General features: G+C 39.7%; 1 protein-coding gene across 8 annotated transcripts in view; it reads right to left on the bottom strand.

Annotated features, from left to right (window-relative positions):
• RALGAPA2 (Ral GTPase activating protein catalytic alpha subunit 2) overlaps nt 1–21007 on the bottom strand; it is a 320907-nt gene that overhangs the window by 68153 nt on the left and 231747 nt on the right. For 6 of the 8 annotated variants that reach the window (XM_021921290.2, XM_021921288.2, XM_021921293.2 and 3 more), the window contains one exon: nt 15728–15855. In XM_021921290.2, the coding sequence (XP_021776982.1) occupies nt 15728–15855 (128 nt within the window). Of the gene's footprint in view, nt 1–13766; nt 15444–15654; nt 15856–21007 lie in introns of those variants that run through there. The other 2 variants (XM_021921292.2, XR_004178987.1) reach the window with 2 other exon arrangements.

The raw sequence follows: 21007 nt of genomic DNA, 5'->3' as shown, positions 1-21007 counted from the left end.
AGAAGACCCAGGCTAGGCAAGTGGAGGGGCTGCTGAGCCACGGATATCCGGCCAGCCCCAAGCTGTTCCAGCTATGCCAGTGCAGGTGCCAGATGTGAGACAGCCTGGGTAAGAACCACCCAGCTGAGCCCAGTCAACCCATAGAACCATGGAAGAGCCTCCCTCCACCATTTTGCCTTTAAAAATCTCTGCAAAAAAGTTTCTTTTCTTTTTCTTTTTATTTTTCGAGACAGTGTCTGCGTATGTTACGTTGCTCAGGCTACAGTGTAGAGGCTATTCATAGGCACAATCATATTGCACTACAGCCTGAACTCCTGGACTCAAGTGATCCTCCCACCTCCTGAATAGCTGGAACTTGCCACATCACGTCCGGCTCTTCCAAAAATCATTATGCTTAATTTTGTAAGTTTGCAGACTCTCATGTGAGAAGACAATGTTAGGACTTCTATTAATATTTATCTTCTTATCTCAAATGATGAACTCAAGCTTTACTGAAATTTAACATGTGGCCTGACGCTTGCACCCTTCTTGCTAGGTCATCTATCAGACTGTTCCAGGTCAGGTTCAATGTATGAGCTGTACTAAGAAAGAGAAGGAGAGGGAGGGAGGGGCTGCCACTAGAACCCTCATTCACTTTCAGCACAGGGTGAGGTACCATGGTTTACATGAGCCTCCAAACTGAAGTGTTGAACTTTATTAACTTACAAATCATATTATCTTTACAATTTACTGTCCTGAGGCAGGGCATGACCATGGAAATCTTTTGTCACACACACAAGTTTGCCATTTATCTCACAGGAAAGACTTTATAAAAGCTGAAAGTTGAACATAAAGATGAGTTACTCATTTTTCTTTTTTACGGAAAGACAAATGTTCTAAATTTGGTGACCTTTTCTGTGATGACAAGGAGCTGAATTCGTTCATTCAGCGTGTACTCACTGAAAAAATATTTACTCTGCAGCAGGTGCTGAGGCTACATCCAGGGTTGGTATTCACCTGGAAAACACCCACATGGCTGGCGTCCTGGTCAGTGCCCAACTGGTGCCCTTATGTACCCACTGTTAAATATTTCCACTCTCATGTTTGGAGGCACCAGTGAACAAAACAGACAGAAATCTCTGCCCTCATGCAGGGGGCATGGTGTGAGTAAAATCAGTGAATTACATAGTAACCGAGAGGGTGATTGCTCCCTGAAAAAATGCCTTAGTTCCTTGGAATGGGGCATGGACACTGATGCAATAAATTATAATCGGCGTACGAGTATCTTTTTGTAAAACAAACAAATTAACAAAGTTATGACATTTCCCACCTATCAAGTTGTAGATGACACACACATGAACTAATGAGAGGTACACAAAAATATGTGAATGATTTGCAGCAGCAGCTAGAAATATTCTTTCCCCTTCGAGCTCCCATGACCCTCTGATTCTCTTTCTTTTATCTTGTGTTTCAGTGACTCAACAAATACTCACTAGGCACTGACCACAGGCCCCTCCCAGAGCATAGGCCACATCCTACCCTATGTCACAGTTATAATCCATCCTGGCCATGAAGCCCCCTGAGGCCACTCACCTCTGCCTGCCCACTACAGTGCTTGTCACAGCCATACCGATGTTGGCTGCAAGAAGAACACGGAAGCATGGCCACCCTGATTTACCACGGCACATGTGGCAGGGTCTGGGCCCTGAGATGTTCTCCTAGTGGGAGCTGGGAGAACAAGCGAGGGGCCACGCCCTCCTCTACACTGCTGCATCCATCAGCTCATCTGTTCATTCATTCTTCAGTCTTATATTTACATATACTTCGTTCCATATATCCTTACAATAATCTGTCTGGGAGCGATTATTTTCCTCATTTTACTGTAAGGAAACTGACAGAGGTAAAGTATTCAAAGCCAAAAAACTAAGTTATTATTTAATTTAAACTAACATCAAAACCCAAGGTCTCTCAGAGGTCAGCTATGACATGTTACCTGCTAAGCTGGGCATGACAATAAACAAGACATACTTTAAAATTTATCTGGGACTTGTAGTAAAATTGCTGCCACGAAGGAAAGAGAATATTCCCAAACTCTTCTGTGCAAGAACTCTTCTCACTGAGAACCAAGACTTGACCATAAGGGTCCAGTGTTATGGTGTTACATGGCGTAACTGACGTGGAAAAAAGTTTTACATTGCTTTATGTTTCCTCTAAATTAAAAAACAAACAAAACATGTTTACTATCCTACTGAGTTATTGTCAGGGACATTTGAGCTAAATAATTGGTCTACAGAACAAAATCACTGAGGAAACTGGCTGTTCAGCTCATGCACACACATGGGCATACTAGCTCTGACAGCACACGGCAGCTCTGGAACTCCAAAGCATGGCTGACCTGCTACCTTATTGAATCTTGATGACCTAAAAAGTGATCACTGGACAGATTTATCCAGAGAAAAAGAGCATGGAATCAGAGTCTGGAAATTTATGTCTGAGAAAGCCAATGTAAGTTAAAAGGAAAGCGCATCTCATCCCAATCTGAGCTGAAACCCACACTTAGGCTAAAATTCTATAAAAAATGGAGTGGTTTATGTGAAGTGCTTTCCTTCATCAAACTTTCTGCACAAATTATATGCATTTGACAAAATTATAGAGCACAAGTACAAAACTAATCTGTTTCTTTTTATTCAAATAATTTAGATGCTGTTTTCTGATGTAGTCTTCTGATGTGCGTATGTCATTATAAGCAAAGAATGTTTATCCTGTTAAAGAGGCATACCTTCTATTTTTCTAAATCAATGAGTAAATGGTATTTCTCAGACATTCTAAAGAGGCTCTTCTTTTTATAGGGGTTAAAAATTCTATGAAAATACTCCTTAAATTTAAAACTAACTTACATTTTTACTGATATTCTTATTAACATTGGTTTCTTTGGAGTATAAATTCAATTTAACTAAGTTCAATTCTTTTAATTTCAAAGGTGGGAAGAAAACACGTATCACAGCTAAGCTGAACTCTCAGCAGGCAAATGTAATGTGATGACAGTTGCCATCTTCTGGGAGAAAGCTATGGCTCTTGGATGTTAAAGGCAGAGCATGATAGTAAGCAGCAGCAGCTCTCTCCATCAGCTCTATGCCTTCTTTAAATTCCACTGAGGATGGCAGTTTGGATGGAGACCCCAAAATCTATTCTGTCCATCTGTTTTATTATTCTTAGAACAACTGTCAAAAGTTGCCCAGGGATCAAGTTGCAAACATACTAATTTGCCTTTGAAAAGTAGGCCCTGGGGGAATTCTGGAACTCTGCTTATAAATTCAGAATCCCATCAGCCAGCAAGCCTGCCCTACCCTTTGTGGAGGTATGAGACTTTGCACTTCCAGGCATACATCTGCCTCAAAGCCGGGATGCACTGATATACTCACATCCCACTTCATAGGCAAATGAAGGGAGAACCAAAGGGACTTGGCATCTTAAGGGCTGGCTTGTTCCATGACAAGCAGACCCTGAGTTTTCAGGAGGCAGCCCCTTCATTGATGTTGGTGGATTAAGGACCAAAGCTTTGTGCTGGAGAGTTTAAACAAGTGGACAAGGCAGAGGGACAACATATTCTGTGCTCTTTTATATCCTGGGACCAAAGAGGAAGATTGAAGACTGAAATAAAGCATTAGAAAAAATAAGCTAAAGAAAGATAAAAATTATAAGCCACTAAACATTGTAGCATTTCATTTTTGTGATTCTGATGAAAAGAGTTACAAAAAAACCATTTAAACATACAGAATATCAGATGTAGGTTTTCTAAGGAATAATGAGAAATCACCCAAGAGTTGGCTATTGAAAATATTGTGGCATTTTGGGGACATGCTATCTTACTGGAAAGTAAAGCAGCTGTGCACTTCTCAAGTTGAATGTGTTAAAGGCATGTGCAAAACACAATGTAAACATTAAAGTGCATCTGGACTCCGTAGTGGCTGGCACATAGGACACCTGATCATCACAGAGGAGAAAAGGGAGTGGGCACTAGCACGGAACCCTGCAGTATCCTTCCTTCCCCCACCCTGGCCCCAGTGGTCTCTATCAAAGGCTTTCAAACCACAGGGCCTCAGAAATGCATCTGAAGCACAAAATTCCAAGTACCCCTTTTAGAGTTTGGTAAAATTCCTCCCTGGTAAAACAGAAAGGACACCCTTTCAAGGCTAACATGATGGCATTTAGGTCATACTCACCCCCAGATTACCAAAAAAGTATTCTGCTTTGATTTAAAAATTTACTTGAGTGTGTTGCAAATTACTCCAGCACGGAAACCTGCTGGGAGTTCACTGCATACACCAGGGCAGACTCTGCACAGAAGGGACCACCATTTGGACTTGCCTGCTTTGTCCTTCTTTGGCTTTGCAACGTCTCTTATTCTAATAAGGCATGTATTATCCTTTTCAGAGATTTGAATAACAGAAAGTCTCACTTTCAAAATATTGCTTATAATCCCAGAGTCTACTAAATGTTCTGTGGATGCTGTTTATGGCATTCTGTTCCTTTCAAAATGGGACTGATAATTAGTAAACTGAAATTTGATTAATGTTGGATGAAGAGGTTCTGATGTCTCGCTGCAATGTGTTATTTCAGTCTGTGGGCACTAGAAGAGATTGTCTTTAGGAAATTTGTTCCCTTCCCTTTCCAGAATAGGAGGATGGGCTTAAAATCCTGATTTTTTTTTTTTTGTTTAAAGAATTCAGTTTGTAGTCAACAGTTCATAATGTAGGATTCAGTTTTTGTTTTGTTTTTTCCCTCACGGTTTTTTGTTTTCTCACTTTGAAACTGGGGCCAATGAATTAACTATTTAAGAGAGAACAAAATAAACCTGAAATAAAAGTCTTCTTCCAAAAATGCCAAGGGTGGGCCTTCCTGGTTGAGTCTTAGTGATTTGGCATGGATAAATGGTTCAGACAGCTTTAGATCTCACCAGGCTTTGTACCTGCTTTTGATAATATTAAGAACTCCTCTGAAAACAAAGGACCCATCTGATATAAGTATCAAAGCCTGTGAAAATGACTAGATAATATTTAAAAGGAAAACTAATAATTTTAAAAAGAGATTAAGATTTTATTAGGATTCTTAGGATTATAAAAAGTCCTGTAATGGCCAGACTTTTTTCTGTGCTTCATGGCCAGAAGATTCCATGTCTCTTCCTTGACTGTGTTTTAAAATTTATAATCTTGTTTGCCTATTGTCGAAAAGTGTTGAAGAATCAGGAATAATGGCTCCCTTTGAAGCTCTGTCATTCCCAAAGTAACCATCTGAATGCTAAAGAAATATTGTCATTTATCGAATGACCTTTTGCTCTTTGAATACTCAGACATTAATAAATGTTAAATGCTTAGCAACCCTAGCAGCACTATGAAAAAGGTAAGTCGGGTCAGCAAATACCCTCTTGCATGCTTTTGATATGACGACCATTTCCACTTTTCTAACAGCTTTCTAATAGCAAAAATGTATTTGGGAACAACAGTGGAATTTGTGTCATCATGACCAAATGATTACGGTGCAAACCCGAGATTCTTCTGGGGCCCAGCAGGCTTCTGGTCCCTATGGAAACGAAACCTCAGATATTGTCCTCCACTCAGCTGGAGGACGAAGCGCCAGTAGGCTTTTGTGCTTGGTGAGATTTCTTCCACAACCTTCCCGCAACAGACCCTAGTGCTTCCTCCAGACTCTTTTCTAATTGAGATGCAAATTAATCCCTCTGGCTGATTACACTTCCCTTAAAGCTACTGACAAATGCAGCTGTAACCAGAGTTTGCGGACTTTCCAACAAGTGACTTCAGCTGTCTGTATTTGCATGCGCAGCCAAGGCCCGCCCGCTCCAAGTCTCAGAGCTGTGGAGAGCTTCCTTTAGGCATTACAAGCCCGTTTTATTTATGTGTATACAATTTGCATACAATTAACAGTTAGAAAAAAAACAAAAACCCACAACTAGGTACCTAGGATTTATAAATGGACTCTGACACTGAAATTCACTTCTTTCTGACCCAGGTCTAGAGAGTCACTCCTTTCTCAGGAGGCCAAGGCTTTGAAGGTACATTACATTTCCCTCCCACTTCCTTCTTGTCTGCAAGGTTTCTGACTCTAACAATGTTTGAATTCAATCTCTCTCTCAAAAACGAACTAAATAAACTTATGGCTCTAAGAAAATGGGATCACTTCCTTTATAGCGATCTCGATAAGATTCTGTCAATTTCAAATCAAATATGAAGTTACCATTCTAATTGCCACGATTCCCATAGAAATGTCCTTCAACAACTTTGGGGTGATGTTAGAATGAGTATTTAGCGCACAATAAAAATATGCACAAAACACCCAGTAAGAAGAAAAAACCACAAAATCAAATTTTTCGGTAAAAATTATTTGCTTCCTCTTGAATCCTATTTATTTTTGAGTTCCTACTATGTGTCAGGTGCTATTTTAAGTGTTCAGGATCCAGCTGTAAAGTAAACATTCAAAAATGGAAAAGAGGGAGTTAATGTGTGTGTGTGTGTATATATATATATATACACACACACACACATATGCATACATATTCTAGTCCTAAGGTTCTATTTCGCCTTGGGCAATTAAGGTTTTCAATTTTGAAAAAGTGTCATTTTATAAAATATGATTTACTTTTGGCTTCTGTTTTCCAAAATATTTCTTACCAAATTACTCTTCAGCTTCATCCCTCCCCCAGCAGGCCTTCTCTCACACACACACACACACACACACACACACACACACACACACACACACACACTCATAATATACTAGGGGACAGCAGCAGAATGGAAACAAGGCCCCCACTGGGAAAGCCAGCACTGCTGGAGAGCCACATCTGAGACAGAGAACAGAGAAGGCCCAGGCTGGCAAGCAGTGAGTCAGAGCGGAGATGGCTATAGGAGGGAGGGGGGTCCTTGGAACAGGAGGGCCTCAAGGGCCGTGTGAAGGGTGGGGCATAGCAGAGTGGCTGAGAGGGGACTCCCAGGTTAGGGGTCATCCCAGTGGGAAGCATGATGGCTGGCAGTGAGATGCAGTGACCCACTGAGGAAGGAGCTGAGAGAGGAGGACAAGAGAGGAAGAAGGAAGAATGAGGCTGTTCTTGATATTCCCCTAGATGGAGCATCAGCCTCGTTTCTTCACAGGCTGTGAGGTTGAGAATAACTTCTGAAGGGATGGTCGTTTTTCTAACAGTAAGATGTCACTCTACAGCAAAAATAGCAGAGTGTATCGCCTTCTCTTGAGATTTCTCCTGCACCTTCGCACTTCTCACAGGCCTCATTTCCATGTACCAAGAGTGGAGGGCAGCTCCCAACCCAGGCAGCCAGCCTTTCACACAGAAGAGGGCCTTCTGCAGAGCACTGAATGGAGGGTACTCTACCAGCCTCTATTTTAACACCTACAATGTAAAAAAGGAAATATTTTCTGAGGCCTAACTCCACAGTTGGGTGGTTCCAGTTTTTACAACAGAGGTTTGAAACTCCAGTATTTGCAAGGGCCAGGCTGATAATATAAAACAATTGCAGGTAATGCTTGCTGGGCTTTCACTAAGGAACAGGCACTGTTTTACTTGCTTGGCCCATTAGCCCTGTCACCAACTCAGAGAGACCAAATGGTGGGTGCCCTGGTGGTGGTGCCTGGTACCAGGCCTGAGCACTGGGGAGACACCAGGAGGGTCTGTGGTGACCAGGACAGCACATATTCTGTGGAGAGACTGATTGTTGTCCGTAGAAGGAAGGCCCCGTTGGGTCAGATATTCTGATTCTTCAGGAGAAGTCAAAAGTTTAGATTTTTTAAAAATGCAAACTCTCCCAATTTTTCAGCATGGCTGACAAACTCAATTTTTAGTTTAGGTTTTTGGTAATGTGAGGAGGACAACTGCAGTTAAAACAAAGCCCATCTGTGGGCTAGATTTGGTGTGCTGGCAGCTGGTCTGCCCACTCTGGTTTTTGAATGTTTGATTTGACATTGAGATAAAGCTGTTTCTTGGTTGCCTCTATTCACTGGTCACAGTTCTGCAGACTGATATCCTCTTATAAAACCTCTCAGACTCCTGAAACAATTACTTCTTGGTTTTAATGGCTCCCCATTTGGTTACAGTTTCTCTGGATTGGCTCTGGGTTGGTCGAGGTCCCTTTTAAAATGTGGCCCCAGGGCAGAACGCCACCTTTGGATGCTCCCTGAGGCTGCAGCACAGGCCGTAGGTCCTGTGATTGGACCTCATGTTTCCTATGCAGAAGTCTCAAGAGAATGCTGGTGTGGCTGGCTGTTGCATCCCTCTCGTCTCTCATCTCCAATCTGTGGCCAACCAAAATCCTCAGACATTGTTCACAATGACTGCTATGAAACCACATCACCCTCCCCCTGTACTCAGGCAGCTGATTATCCAAAGTTCAGTACATAATGTTACATTCTGCCCTCTTAAACCTCATCTTGCTGGCTTGGGCCTGGAAGTCTCTCATCTCTTGAGATTATCCTAATGTGTGACTTTGCGTTGTGTCAAATTAGTTAACCCTCTCAGCTTTCTTACAGATGGTGGCTTGATAAACATGTTTTAGACCTTTGTGAAAGTTACTGAAAAAACTTTTGACTGGAAGAGGGGTTAACGGCAAAGCTGTGGCATCGAAACCATGCAACACACAAAGCTTGCCACTGACTGGTGCCCATGAATTAATACATTTTAGATTTGGCCACAATGAAATCACCCAACTCTTAGGGGCCCATATTTCTCTCTTATACCTGCCAGATGATAATAATATTTTATTTTAGATTTTACCAAAATCAAGATGTATATGCTTCCTCTAATCTCTGAAAATAGTAACCCTATAAAACACACAGTGAAGTGTGTTCGGGATACCTTATTCTTTGTCAACATATTCTTTCCTGAAGGCTCACAAGCTATTTAGTAACCTAGTCTAACAATTTTACAAAGGATCCATGCAACATTCCAAAATTCATCCTTTAATCCTTTTTGAAAACAAAGAAAATATTTTCCTGTTTCCAATTTTGGGTATATCCTTTATTCTACATGATTTCTAAAAAAATATTTCTTATGGTTCTGAGATCATTTGTTCTACAGCCAGATACAGGTGATCCTGAAGTCTGGAGCTTACTTGCAAGAGCCATTGATTGATCGATTGACTGTATTCTTAGCAACTTGAGTTTTAATTCATCCACTCAGGTACTTCTCGGTCCCTTCCCATTTGAAGGAGATGTGACAGAGAAGACAGAAGTCATTGAGATACTGGCTAACAGTGCCCACCTGCTAATTTACAGAGTCAGGAGCTCCTCTTTGAATCTGATGTGAGTATTTTAACTACGAACGCATCAGAGACTGCAACCTTGTGCAGCTATATTGGTTGCTCCTCCATGCCTCCCCTTTTTCTTTCTCAGAGGAATAATTTTAAGTTTTTAATAAAAATCCCCTTATTAAAAAATCTCTAATTCCTCATTCCCTTTTACAGTCTCAACCCACCCAGGGGAATATGTGATTTCTTCCTCTGAACTCTTCTTTTTGTATGCCTGGCAAAATAGAACACATGGTACCATTTTACTTCTTTTCTGAAATGTATGGAGATGAATGGAAGAAATTAAAGATCTGTCCAGGAAAAAGAACCAAAGATCCCACTGAACAAGAAAGAAACAAGGTTGTTTCAGCTTTGGAGAGGAGTCATTTTTGAAGATGTGAAAATTCGTAGCAGAAATTAGCAATGAGATTCCAAAGTCATGGGTCTAAGAGAGAGACACTCTGGTACTATCAAACACATGTGTTAACTGAAAATGAAAGTACATTTACTTGTGAAAGAATGAGATAGAAAATTATTTTTCCTTTGGCAGTCCAGTTCTCTCCATCAAATGCTGATAGTTACAGTGAGTAGAGATGGTGAATGCCATTGAGACTATTGTTCTATTGAAGTGGACGTTTATTTTAAAAAGCCACCATCTGTTTGATTCAGGGTGAACTCCTCCTAATGGGCACACTACATATTGTGTGGCAACCTTTTCCCTGAAACAAGTTATCTGATGAGGACAATGAAAACCTTGGCTCAAATGGTTGTGGAAACTTCTATCAGTTGACCACGATTTGATTTTGGAATCTTTAGTTGGCTTGGGAATGGTAAACACAACATGTGGCAAGCTTCCCATTTACAACCCTCTAGGCACAGGAATAGGCTCTTTGATTGCCCATGAGGGATAGAAAAAGCAGATGGCAGGTGAGTTGGCTCTCATCACTCAGAAAAGCAGTGGCCACAAGATGAAGGCTCCACTTGACAGATTTGATTTAGGCCGCAGAGGACATCACAGGAGAGCCCAGAAGGGACAAAGGGGCTGGGATGAACTGTTCCTGAGGGTGCTTTCCAAAGATACCCCTACTGTGCTTACATTTTTTTTTTAATCATGTAAGACAATGGTATTTTTCAGTCTTCTATGTGCCTTTGCTGCAGAGTTCCAACTGTTAACTCAGCCAAGGGGCCCCAAATAAAAACTCCTTTGATATTGATTCTAACTGCATTTACTTCTCATAAAGACCCCCAAAGGGAAAATTTGCTCCAGCAATGCCCCTATCCTCAGCTTAATCAGAAACATTGCGTTTTCTTAAACATAGTGGACAAAATTAATATGTAACTGCCCACATTTCCACTTCTAGTTAAATATTATAAAAACTGAATCCCAACTGACACGATTTTAAGGCAGTTAAAATTAGCTGGGGAGAGGACAGAGAGATAAGAATAACTACTGCAAAGTAATTTCATTGGCTTGTTTCTTCAGTTGTCATCAGGTTCAATTTTGGCTATGCACGTCCTCTCTCTAAAAGATTTATACAAGGTCTCAACTAAACATGTCCTTTGTTATAAAACAGTCATTCTGATCCCTTGAAAGTGAATGACATTTGGATGAAATGAGCAGTTTGGCAATGTTTTCTACTTAACAAGTGTAATCTAAATATCAGAAACAAAATGGGGATACAGGGCTGCCTATATAAAACAGTCTGAGTTGACAAAGAAATGTCCCTTTGTCGGCACTCACCACTGTACCTAGGATCCCAGGGAAAAAGGTAATAGTAATTCCTTTTCAGAAGTTTTTGTCTCGTAAATGAACTTCTCTTGTAGGGCTGTTCATACAAGCTGCTTTATTTAGTAACAGATCCTGGCTCATATGCCAACACAATTTTGCCAACAGATATGCTGCCAGGCTTTAAGAAGGGAATCAACTCTAATAAACACCCAGGAATAGAGATTCCCACCTTGTACTGGGGTGTTTTGGGACAGGCTGCAGGCAGGGCTTCATGGGCGCGAAACCTGAACATCTGCACATGGGAAGTGTGTTCCCTTTATGTTGAGTGTTCATGGGAGCTGACTCCCCGAGGAGTCACACTCTCCTGATTCAGAACTTGCTTAAAATGCAGAAAGAAAGCAGCAGTGCCCCAAGAAACATGAACACGAAGGAACCCTATCATATCTCTTCATAGTTGTGTTACTTCCCTGTATTAGCTGATCACTTATGGTAACAATAAAGGAAAGAAAAAAGCATAGCCTCTTTTCCTGTCAATCCTCTCTTGCTAATCAATAAACTGATAGTACAGACTATTGGTAGAATACGTGCACATAAAGAGTGAAATACTCAGTTGGTTTTGTGTGGTGTTCCCATTCTTCTGGTAAGAACAAAATATATATGCATGCATAAGCTATGAAATATGAATTGCATAATTTCAGTGATTCCATATATAAGCTAAATACTCATATTTGCATATTAAACTGGCATTGCACAATATAAAGAAAAATGGTATGTCTGCAAACATACCACCCCAAACGCGCTTGATCTTGTCTGACCTCAGAAGCTAAGCAGGGTCGGGCCCGGCTAGTACTGGATGGGAGATGAGTGATAAGATAGTCCTAACAATTTAGGGGCTGAGTGCAGTGGCTCACACCTGTAATTCCAGCACTTTGGGAGGCCGAGGTGGGTCACTTGAGGCCAGGAGTTCGAGACCAGCCTGGCCAACATGGTGAAACCCCATCTCAACCAAAAATACAAAAAATTATCTGGGTGTGGTGGTGTGCACCACTCAGGAGGCTGAGACAGGAGAATCGCTTGAAGCCAGGAGGTGGAGGTTGCAGTGAGCTGAGATCATGCCACTGCACTCCCGCCTGGGCAACAGAGCAAGACTCCATCTCAAAAAATAAATAAATAAATAAATAAAGATAATGCTAACAATTTAAATTTTTAACATTTCTTTACTTAGAATAACATTAAATAGCAAATAAAAAATATGATGACAAGTTGAGAGATTACAGACAAATGGGAAAACCTTTATATTTTAGGGGCTTTAAAGGCATTTTTTCCTATGTTTTGAAAAAGAAGCCCTATATTTTCATTGTGCACTGGGACCCTCAGGTTGTATAGCCAGCCCTGGTTCTAGGTGTGCGCAAGGTACTGCTGATCTCCTCAGCCCTTGGGAGATTACATAAGCTGGGGGCGGGGTGGGCCCTACACTCCCTCCCCACTTATTGCACCTGACATCAGGCAGCTGTGGGAGTTTACTCTGGATGCTGTGCTAAGATGAGAATTTCCAAGGTGGGCATGAGCAGAAAGAGTTAGGCAAGCTTGAGTTCCTCGGGGATCAACCAGAACACCATCTCTGCTGGAATCTGGCTCTTGGGTCCATCATAAGCACCTGATGAACTTGAAAATGCATACAATCCTGGAAAAACGCAAGTTTATCACTCATGAACAATCTGAGTCCTTGTACCCTCTGCCTGGAACGCCATCCCTACTCTCTGAGGACTGCGTCTCTCTCATCCCTCCAATTTCAGCCCAAATGCTCTCTCCTTGGATAGGCCTTTCTGGGCCTTGACCCTTTTTTACCCAAACTCTCTATTTATTAAAAGTTTCTTTACTGAACTTCTCTCAATTCGTGTATATTTTTATCAATGTGCGGGTTTTCTCTGTGAAGCATGTAGGCACAAACCTGGTCTACCTTTCTCCCTGCTGTAGCCTCAGCTCTCAGCACTGGATTTGGCAACAGTGAGTCCACAGTAGTTGTTTGGAAAATGAATAAATGTAACAAGACACCTATAATTAGAATTTGTTAAGTTATTCAGTGGTTTTCAAAATTCAAATCTAAGACTTATCTCAATGAAGCAGCAAATTTCAGACATAAGGTATGACATAATCAATGGACTTTTGCCAAACCATATGTGGACTTGGATTTAACAAAACATAAAGGAAATAATTATTAATAGCTTAGGTAGATTTTTTTTTTTTTTTTGGAGACAGAGTCTCTCTCTGTGGCCCCCCAAGCTGCAGTGTAGTGGTGTAATTTTGGTTCACTGCAGCCTCCGCCTCCTGAGTTCAAACAATTCTCCTGCCTCAACCTCCCGAGTAGCTGGGACTACAGGCGTGCACCACCATGCCTGGCTAATGTTTTTGTATTTTTACTAGAGACAGGGTTTTGCTATGTTAGCTAGGCTGGTCTCAAATTTCTGACCTCAAGTGATCTGCCCACCTCGGCCTACCAAATGTTGAGATTACAGGCATGAGCCACCACGCCTGGCCCAGAGTTCTTAAAATTGTTAATTTTTAAAGAGTAAAAATCCAAAAAACCCTTTTCCTTATTGTTTTCTATTTTTTTCTCTTATTATATTCCTTATTTCTGTCCTGAATATTAGCCCTTCTCCAGACAGAAATTAAAAGAATAAAGTAGTTAAATGATTGCAAAGTTTTCCCCACTAGCTCCATCTCTATAAAAAATTATCTATAACAGTTGATTTCTTGTTTTAAACAATTTATTTGAATAAAATCAACTAAATTTTCTCCAGGTACAAGACAAAAAAAAGTTTAAAATATTGATAATGATCAACATAATAGTTGTTTAAACCTTTTTCCTAATTTCTGTACTATATTGTTGTTTGAGATGTCAAGTTAGCTATTTTGTGAGTTAGAGTACATTTACTAACACACGATAGCATCAGTAGCCCAAGCTGGTATCCACATTAGTCCTGATGTGTCACTGCTTGAAAAGTTTTCAAAGTGATGCTGAATAGTATCCTTTGAACTTTTAAAAATACTGTTTTCCCTAAACCTGATTATTCCAATTGTATCACATTCTTATTTGAGAAAGCAGTGTTAAACAAAATAACAAAGCAAGTATTTTATAATGAGAAGTTCAATAAGTAGAGAAAGTGACATGACAAAAGTCACAATGGAATTAATATAAAATGGAATTTTCTCATTTGTAAAATAAAAAAAAATTTTTTTTGGTGCCTTGGTCCAACATACTTGACTGATGAGTGCCCAGCTCGTCCTAGTTGACATGCAAACTGACAAACCAATCACTTCTCATTTCTGCCAAGAGGCTCTTTTTAACAGTATGTGAAATAAAAACTCCATGCTGAAGGCCAAATTGACACCAGCCATAAGATTACGACTAGAGTGTTGTGGAAATCACTGCAAAGAATGCCATCTCCAAAACACTCACCACCAGCCTGGACAAAGCACGAAAGGGTACACTGAAGGGAATAATGCTGCCCTGGCCCCAGGGGGAGGGACCAGATGGGACCTAATAGCTCTTTTCTACTACTCATTTCTATGATAATTTTAAGTTGCCACATGGCATATGTATTTTTTTTTTTTTTTAATCTAAAGGCAGAATATCAGTCAATGAAGTGACCAGGATTTTAATGAGAGGTATTTTTTTATGAACTGTATCTGTTCACATGGGATAGTTTTCATCCACCCCCAACTCTCACCCGCTATAGCAACACATCACTTACTATTAGGTTTGGAGAAGTATATATAGAGGTCAAACACAATACGTTTCAAATTATTATCAATACCAATTAGAAACAAAGAGATTCCAAGTTTTATTAGGAGGTCAAAAATTTTTTTTTGCATCAATTTTATGAGGTCACCCATCTTAATCTCTTTTTCTTATAACTTGAGATCATGCTTGAATTTAAGGATTACGGCAGGCCAATTAATGTTTGAGGAAAAAATTTTAGGAGCGAAATTTATTCTGTTTTTGGAAACAAAATCAGGAACTAGAGAAGAAAATATCAATGATTTGGGAGAATTACAAAAGAATGTCTAGCTATTCCTATTGATAAGTCCAAATGCAACTTAATTCAGGACACCTTTCGCACTCCTCTCAACCAGATGCAATTTCTATCTCTTCCGATCTTCCAGAAACTTACTTGCAGTTCTCAGGCGGCCCTCTCCTCTCAACCAGAAGCAATTTCTATCTCCTCAGATCTTCCAGAAACCTACTTGCAGTTCTCATGCGGTACCTGCCACATTCTTTGATTTATTGGGGTCATTTCATTTGCTGTGGCTTCTGGTAGGCACTCTGAATGAGCAATACGTTTTGCTCAGCATCCCACCTTATACACAATGGGTTGCCACAAATAAGAGGGATACAGGATGAGACTGAACATGGGGCAAAATACCTAAGGAGACAGGAGCATCTCATAGTGGTCACAGCTTCTCAGACACAAACGTATGTGAGTAAATCATGAAAGTAAACTCTAAGTTTAATGCAGCACAAAATTGTTATATTTAATATAAATTAACAAATGCTATGAAAAACCACACTATGTTATTTTTAACAGAGACTGAAAAAAATTCTCTTCCCTCTTCAATTCAGTTTTGAATACTTACCTCTTATGAAAAATTGCCAGGAATCTTGATTCTGGGATGGTTAGTAAGTTACATATTTAAAGCAAAAAGATACAAGCTCTGGTAGAGTGGGATGAGGCACTTCACAGCCCTGCTGGCGTTGATGCACGTGGCACATACAAGGCTTGGCAGCAGCTTCCCACTCACTATGGCTCCATCGAACAGAGGCCCAAAAAATGGAACCTGTTGATTTGAAATGGAAAAACAAATTTTAAAAACTGGTAAAAGTCAAATCAAAGATATGAGAGTAGCTGACTGATGTCAGACCTGCAATGAGCATGTAAGCTGTCACCCACAGAGCAGACGCTGACGTTAACAGGACGCAGGTCCAGGGCTTTCAAATCGAGTGAAGCAGGACTGCTCCACAATGCTCCTCTACTAGGCATTCTCCAGCCAAACTTTCAATGACAAAATCTTATCAGGTTATTCGTTTTTTCTCTTCTGTTGTCATTTATAGAAATGGCATTGCTCTTAAGTGCCTGCATCATGTGAATTATGCATGATACACAGACATGCTTCACTGCACAACACTAGTCTTGCATCCGTCTGAAACCAGTTATGGAATTGGTAATGTTCCTGCCACGGGTGCTGATGTATATTAACTCTTAAAGGAGATGATGACGATCCCTGTCAACAACTACAAAGTCCCACACAGTCCTCATTCTTCTTGACCTTTCCCCCCTCTGCTTCCAAGATACTGTATTACCTTCATTTCTTTCTACTTTTTTTTGGGACAGGGTCTCCTTCTGTCACCCAACCTGGAGTGCAGGGGCACAATCACAGCCCATTGCAGCCTGGAACTTCTGGCCTCAAGCATCCTCCCACCTCAGTCTCCTGAGTAGCTGGAATTATAGTCACACCACCACACCCGGCTTCTGTTTTTAATAGAGACTAGCTTTTCTTAGCGGAACCCATTTCTGTTATGTGGAAAACTCACAAGTTTCTGTACTTGCCTTTTTTGGATTTATTTCTTTTCTCTCCTTTTTCTCCCATTAGAATTTCTTTAATTTTATTCACTAATACGGAGATTGTAAGCTCCATGAGATTACAACTCTTACATGAGCTCCACGAGATCATGTAACTCTTATATTCATTCACTTATTACTTGCCTATTCATGTATTCAGAAAATATTTATTATGTGATGGACACTGTTCTACTCACTAGGGAAACAACAGTGAATAGTAGAAAAATCCCTGAATTTATTGAGCTTGGAATTTATTGGAGATTTCAGAGAATAAACAGTATAAACATATAAAATATATGATAGGCAGGAAAAGTGCTAAGGTAAAAATAAAGCAGGGAAGAGCAACAGAACTTTATATTTGGGAGGGGTCTCCAGTTGGCTCTAATGGCCAGGGAGGGCTTTAAGGAGAGGATGACATTTCAGTAAAGGCCTAAAGAAAGTGATGAATGAACCACAAGCTATAGGAAGATCTAATGGAAGAACATTCCAGGCAGAGCAACAGCACAGGCTTTGTGGTGGGAGTAGAATTACTATGTTTAAGCAACAGCAAGGAAGTCACCGTGGCTGGGGCCAAGCGAGTAAAAGGAAGAATTAAGAGCTAAAGTCAAGCAGATCACAAGGGGGCTTTATAGGAAGTTTTTAGGGTTCTGGATTTCTATTCTGGGAAAGATCAAAGCCTCCTAGGGTTTAGGGAAGCAGGGGATATGATCTAACCTACATTTCAAAGGTATTGTTTTCGCACCTGTGTTGAGAAAACTGCAAAGGGGAATTATGTAGACTAGCTGGTGACCACTGAATAACCTAGGCAAGAGATGGTAATGGCTTGGATCAGAATGGCAGCAGAAGTGGAGAAAGGTGATAGATACATTTTGAAGGTAGAGTTGTCAGGATTTGTTGAGGATGGTTAATGAGATGGGAGAGAAAGAGAGGTGTCAAGGATGATGACACAGTTTCTAGCCTGGCCATTGGAAGGCTGTAGCTACCTTTTCCTGAAATGGAGAAGACTGAGAGGGAGGGTCATTAGCTCAACTTCAGACATGCTAAGTATCCAGTGATGATGTATTGAGCAAGTGTAGATATACCATGCTAGAGTCAGGGGAAAGGCCTAGGTTGGAGCTGTTCATTTAGAGATGATGCTTCTAGCCATGAGATCAGATAACATCAACAAAAGATCAAGAAAAGAGACTCAAGGACTCTATGCTCTGGCTTTCCAATGTTTAGAGCTTAGAGAAATGAGAAACAATTAGAAAAGAAGGAGTGGCTAGAGATGGAGGAAGAAAACCCCTTCTGAGTAGCACTGTACCTGACACACAATTGGAAGGCAAATACCTGCTAAATGAGTTACATTCATTAATATTTTAAATAATTTAAATTAATGAATGTGGGTCTCCATCCTAGGTCTTCTAACTTCTCTCAAAAACTATTTATCTGTAAAGCCCCTTTTCTGTGGTTGGCACTGGTGAAGGGGCTTGGGATACAATAATGAATGAGAGACTGTCTCTGCCCATAAAGAGCTGACATGATAAGAAAACTATGGACTAACATCTCTCAGCAATGATGCAAAAATCCTTTATACATTTTTAGTAAATTAAATCCAGCAAGATAAAAAAGGACAATATATCTTGATCAAGCAGAATTTTCCATTAGAACTCAAGGTTCATTTAACATTCATAAATCCATCAATGCAATTTATTTTAGCAATGTGCAAAAATCCACATTGACAAAATACAGAATAAAAACAATATGACTTTAACAGATACAGAACAAGCATTAAATAAAATTTAACTCATTCATAATTAGAAAAATGAAACAGAACAAAATTGCTCAGCAAACCAGGAATAGAAGGGAAATACCTCAACTTAATGAGAGCTTAAAGGGGGAAAAAGGTGTCATAATTAATGATGAAAGATTAAGTGTTTTCTAAAAGGGATCTGAAAAGGCAAGGATGTCTATGTTCACCTCTTCTACTCAACATTTTTGAAGATCCTAGTCACTACAATAAAGAAAATTAAGAGAAAGAAAGAAGGGTAGGGGAGACAAAGGGAACATAAAGGTTAGAAAGAAGTAGAATTGTTTTTATTCACAGATAACACAATTATGTATATGAAAAGTCCAAAGAAATTTAATTAGAACTAGTGAGTGAATTTTGATAAGTCTCAGAAAACAATATACTCCTCAAATCAATTATATTTCTGAATGTTAGCAACCAACGATTGGGAAAAGACCTGTAAAAACATTGTTTATAATTGCATCAAAATAGAATAAATTTGATAAAAGAATATGGAAGACATCTATATTGAAAACTACCAAACAGTGACGAGATAAATTAAAGACAAGTTAAATAAATGGAAAGATGTACAATGTTCATGGACTGGAAGTTTCAATATTGTTAAGATATCAATTCTGCTAAAATTAAGCTATAGATTCAACAAAACCCAATCAAAATTCTGGCAAGCTTTCAAAAAATATACATGTACCAAATACTTCTAAGTTCACATGGAAATGAAAAGACAGAAATTAGTCAAGATGATAATAATAAGACTTATATTACCTAATTTCAAGGCACACTATAAAAATATAATAATAAAGAAATCATTATAGTGGTACCAGGATAAACAAATATTTCAATAAAACAAAATACAGAGTCCAAGAATAGAGTCATACCTACATGGTAATTGATTTGCACTAAAGGCAGCATATCAGTTTGGTGGAAGAAAAAAGTCTGTTTCAATAAAGACATTGGAACAACTGGAAAGCCATATGGAAAAGTGAACCTCGACCTTCATCTCATGTCACACACAAAAATTGAGAGGATTATAGACTGAAATGTTAAAGCTAAAACCATAAAGCTTCTAGAAAAAAACATGAGAAAATCACCACGACCTTAGGATAGGCAAGGATTTTTCAGGGTACAAAAGGCATAAATCATAAAAGAAAGAAAATACATTGGACTTTATATAAATTTCTGAAACTCTGCCCATCACAAAAATGAAAAGGCAAGTTACACATATTCACCAAACAGAACACAGCCACAAGGTCCATCCAGAGGAGAACAAATTAAAAGTTTGTGTTATATTCACCCAACAGAATATTCCACAGTAATGAAAATGAATAAACCACAACTACATGTAACATCATGAAAATAATTCAAATACAATGATGAGTGAAAGAAACAGACACTAAAAAGTTCATACTACATAATTCCATTCCCAGAAAGTTCAAAATCAAGTAAAATGAATCAACAGGCCCAAAAGTCAGAATAGCGGCCACTTCTTCATTGTATTAGTGATTGAGATGGGGCACAAGTGAGAATTTTGGGGGCTGGCAATATCCTCTATTTTGATCTGGGGTGGTATTACACAAGTGTGTTCACTTTGAAAACATCCATCATGCTGTACACTTACAATTTGTGTCCTTTTCAATATTAATATATTTCCAAGGAAACGTTTTCCAGAAAACAGCAAGAATACAGAGGATCTGAACGAGACAACTAACAAACTCATCATAACGGAAACATATAAAATACTCTACCCAACAATTGCAGAAAACACATTTCAAGCATGTACAGAATACTTTTTAAAATTGACCATATCCTCAGCCAAGGATCCACGAATACAGTCAGCAGGGTCTAATTCCAACCTGGCACCTCCTTGTGTATGGCCTGCAAGCTAAGAATGCTTTTTACTTTGTAAATAGTTGGAAAATAATTAAAAGAGTATTTTGCGATGTGAAAATTATGAGATTTAAATTTCAGTTCATAAATAAAGTTTTAATGGAACATGGCCAGAGTTATCCACTTACACACTTTCATTTTTTTTTTTTTTTTGGAGACAGAGTGTCACTCTGTTGCCCAGGCTAGAGTGCAGTGGCTCAATCTTGGCTCACAGCAACTTCCACCTCTCGGGTTCAAGCGATTCTGGTGCCTCAGCCTCCCAAGTAGCTGAGACTATAGGCCTGTGCCACCAAGCCCAGCTAATTTTTTTTGTACTTTTAGTAGAGACGCGGTTTCACTATGTTGGCCAGACTGGTCTCGATTTCCTGGCCTCAAGTGATCCATGCACCTCAGCCTCCCAAAGTGCTGGGATAATAGGCATGAGCCTCCGTGCCTGGCCCACTTACACATTTTCTATGGCTACTTTTGCACAATAATGGCAGAGTTATTTAGTTGTGACAGACTCAAGGCCTAAAATATTTACTATCTGGCCCTTTACAAAAAATGTTTGTTGGCCTCTGTTCTAGTTCATAAAGCAAATCTCAATAAATTTCAAGGGGTGGGAATTTTACAATCCATATTCTGTGCCCAAAAAGCTATCGACAACAAACAACAAAAGGATAATTGGCACAAACCTCTACGTTTAGAAATTAAGAAA

This window comes from Papio anubis, chromosome 16, assembly GCF_008728515.1.
Source record: "Papio anubis isolate 15944 chromosome 16, Panubis1.0, whole genome shotgun sequence".
NCBI lineage: Eukaryota > Metazoa > Chordata > Mammalia > Primates > Cercopithecidae > Papio > Papio anubis.
This window is presented reverse-complemented; position numbering and strand designations above follow the sequence as displayed.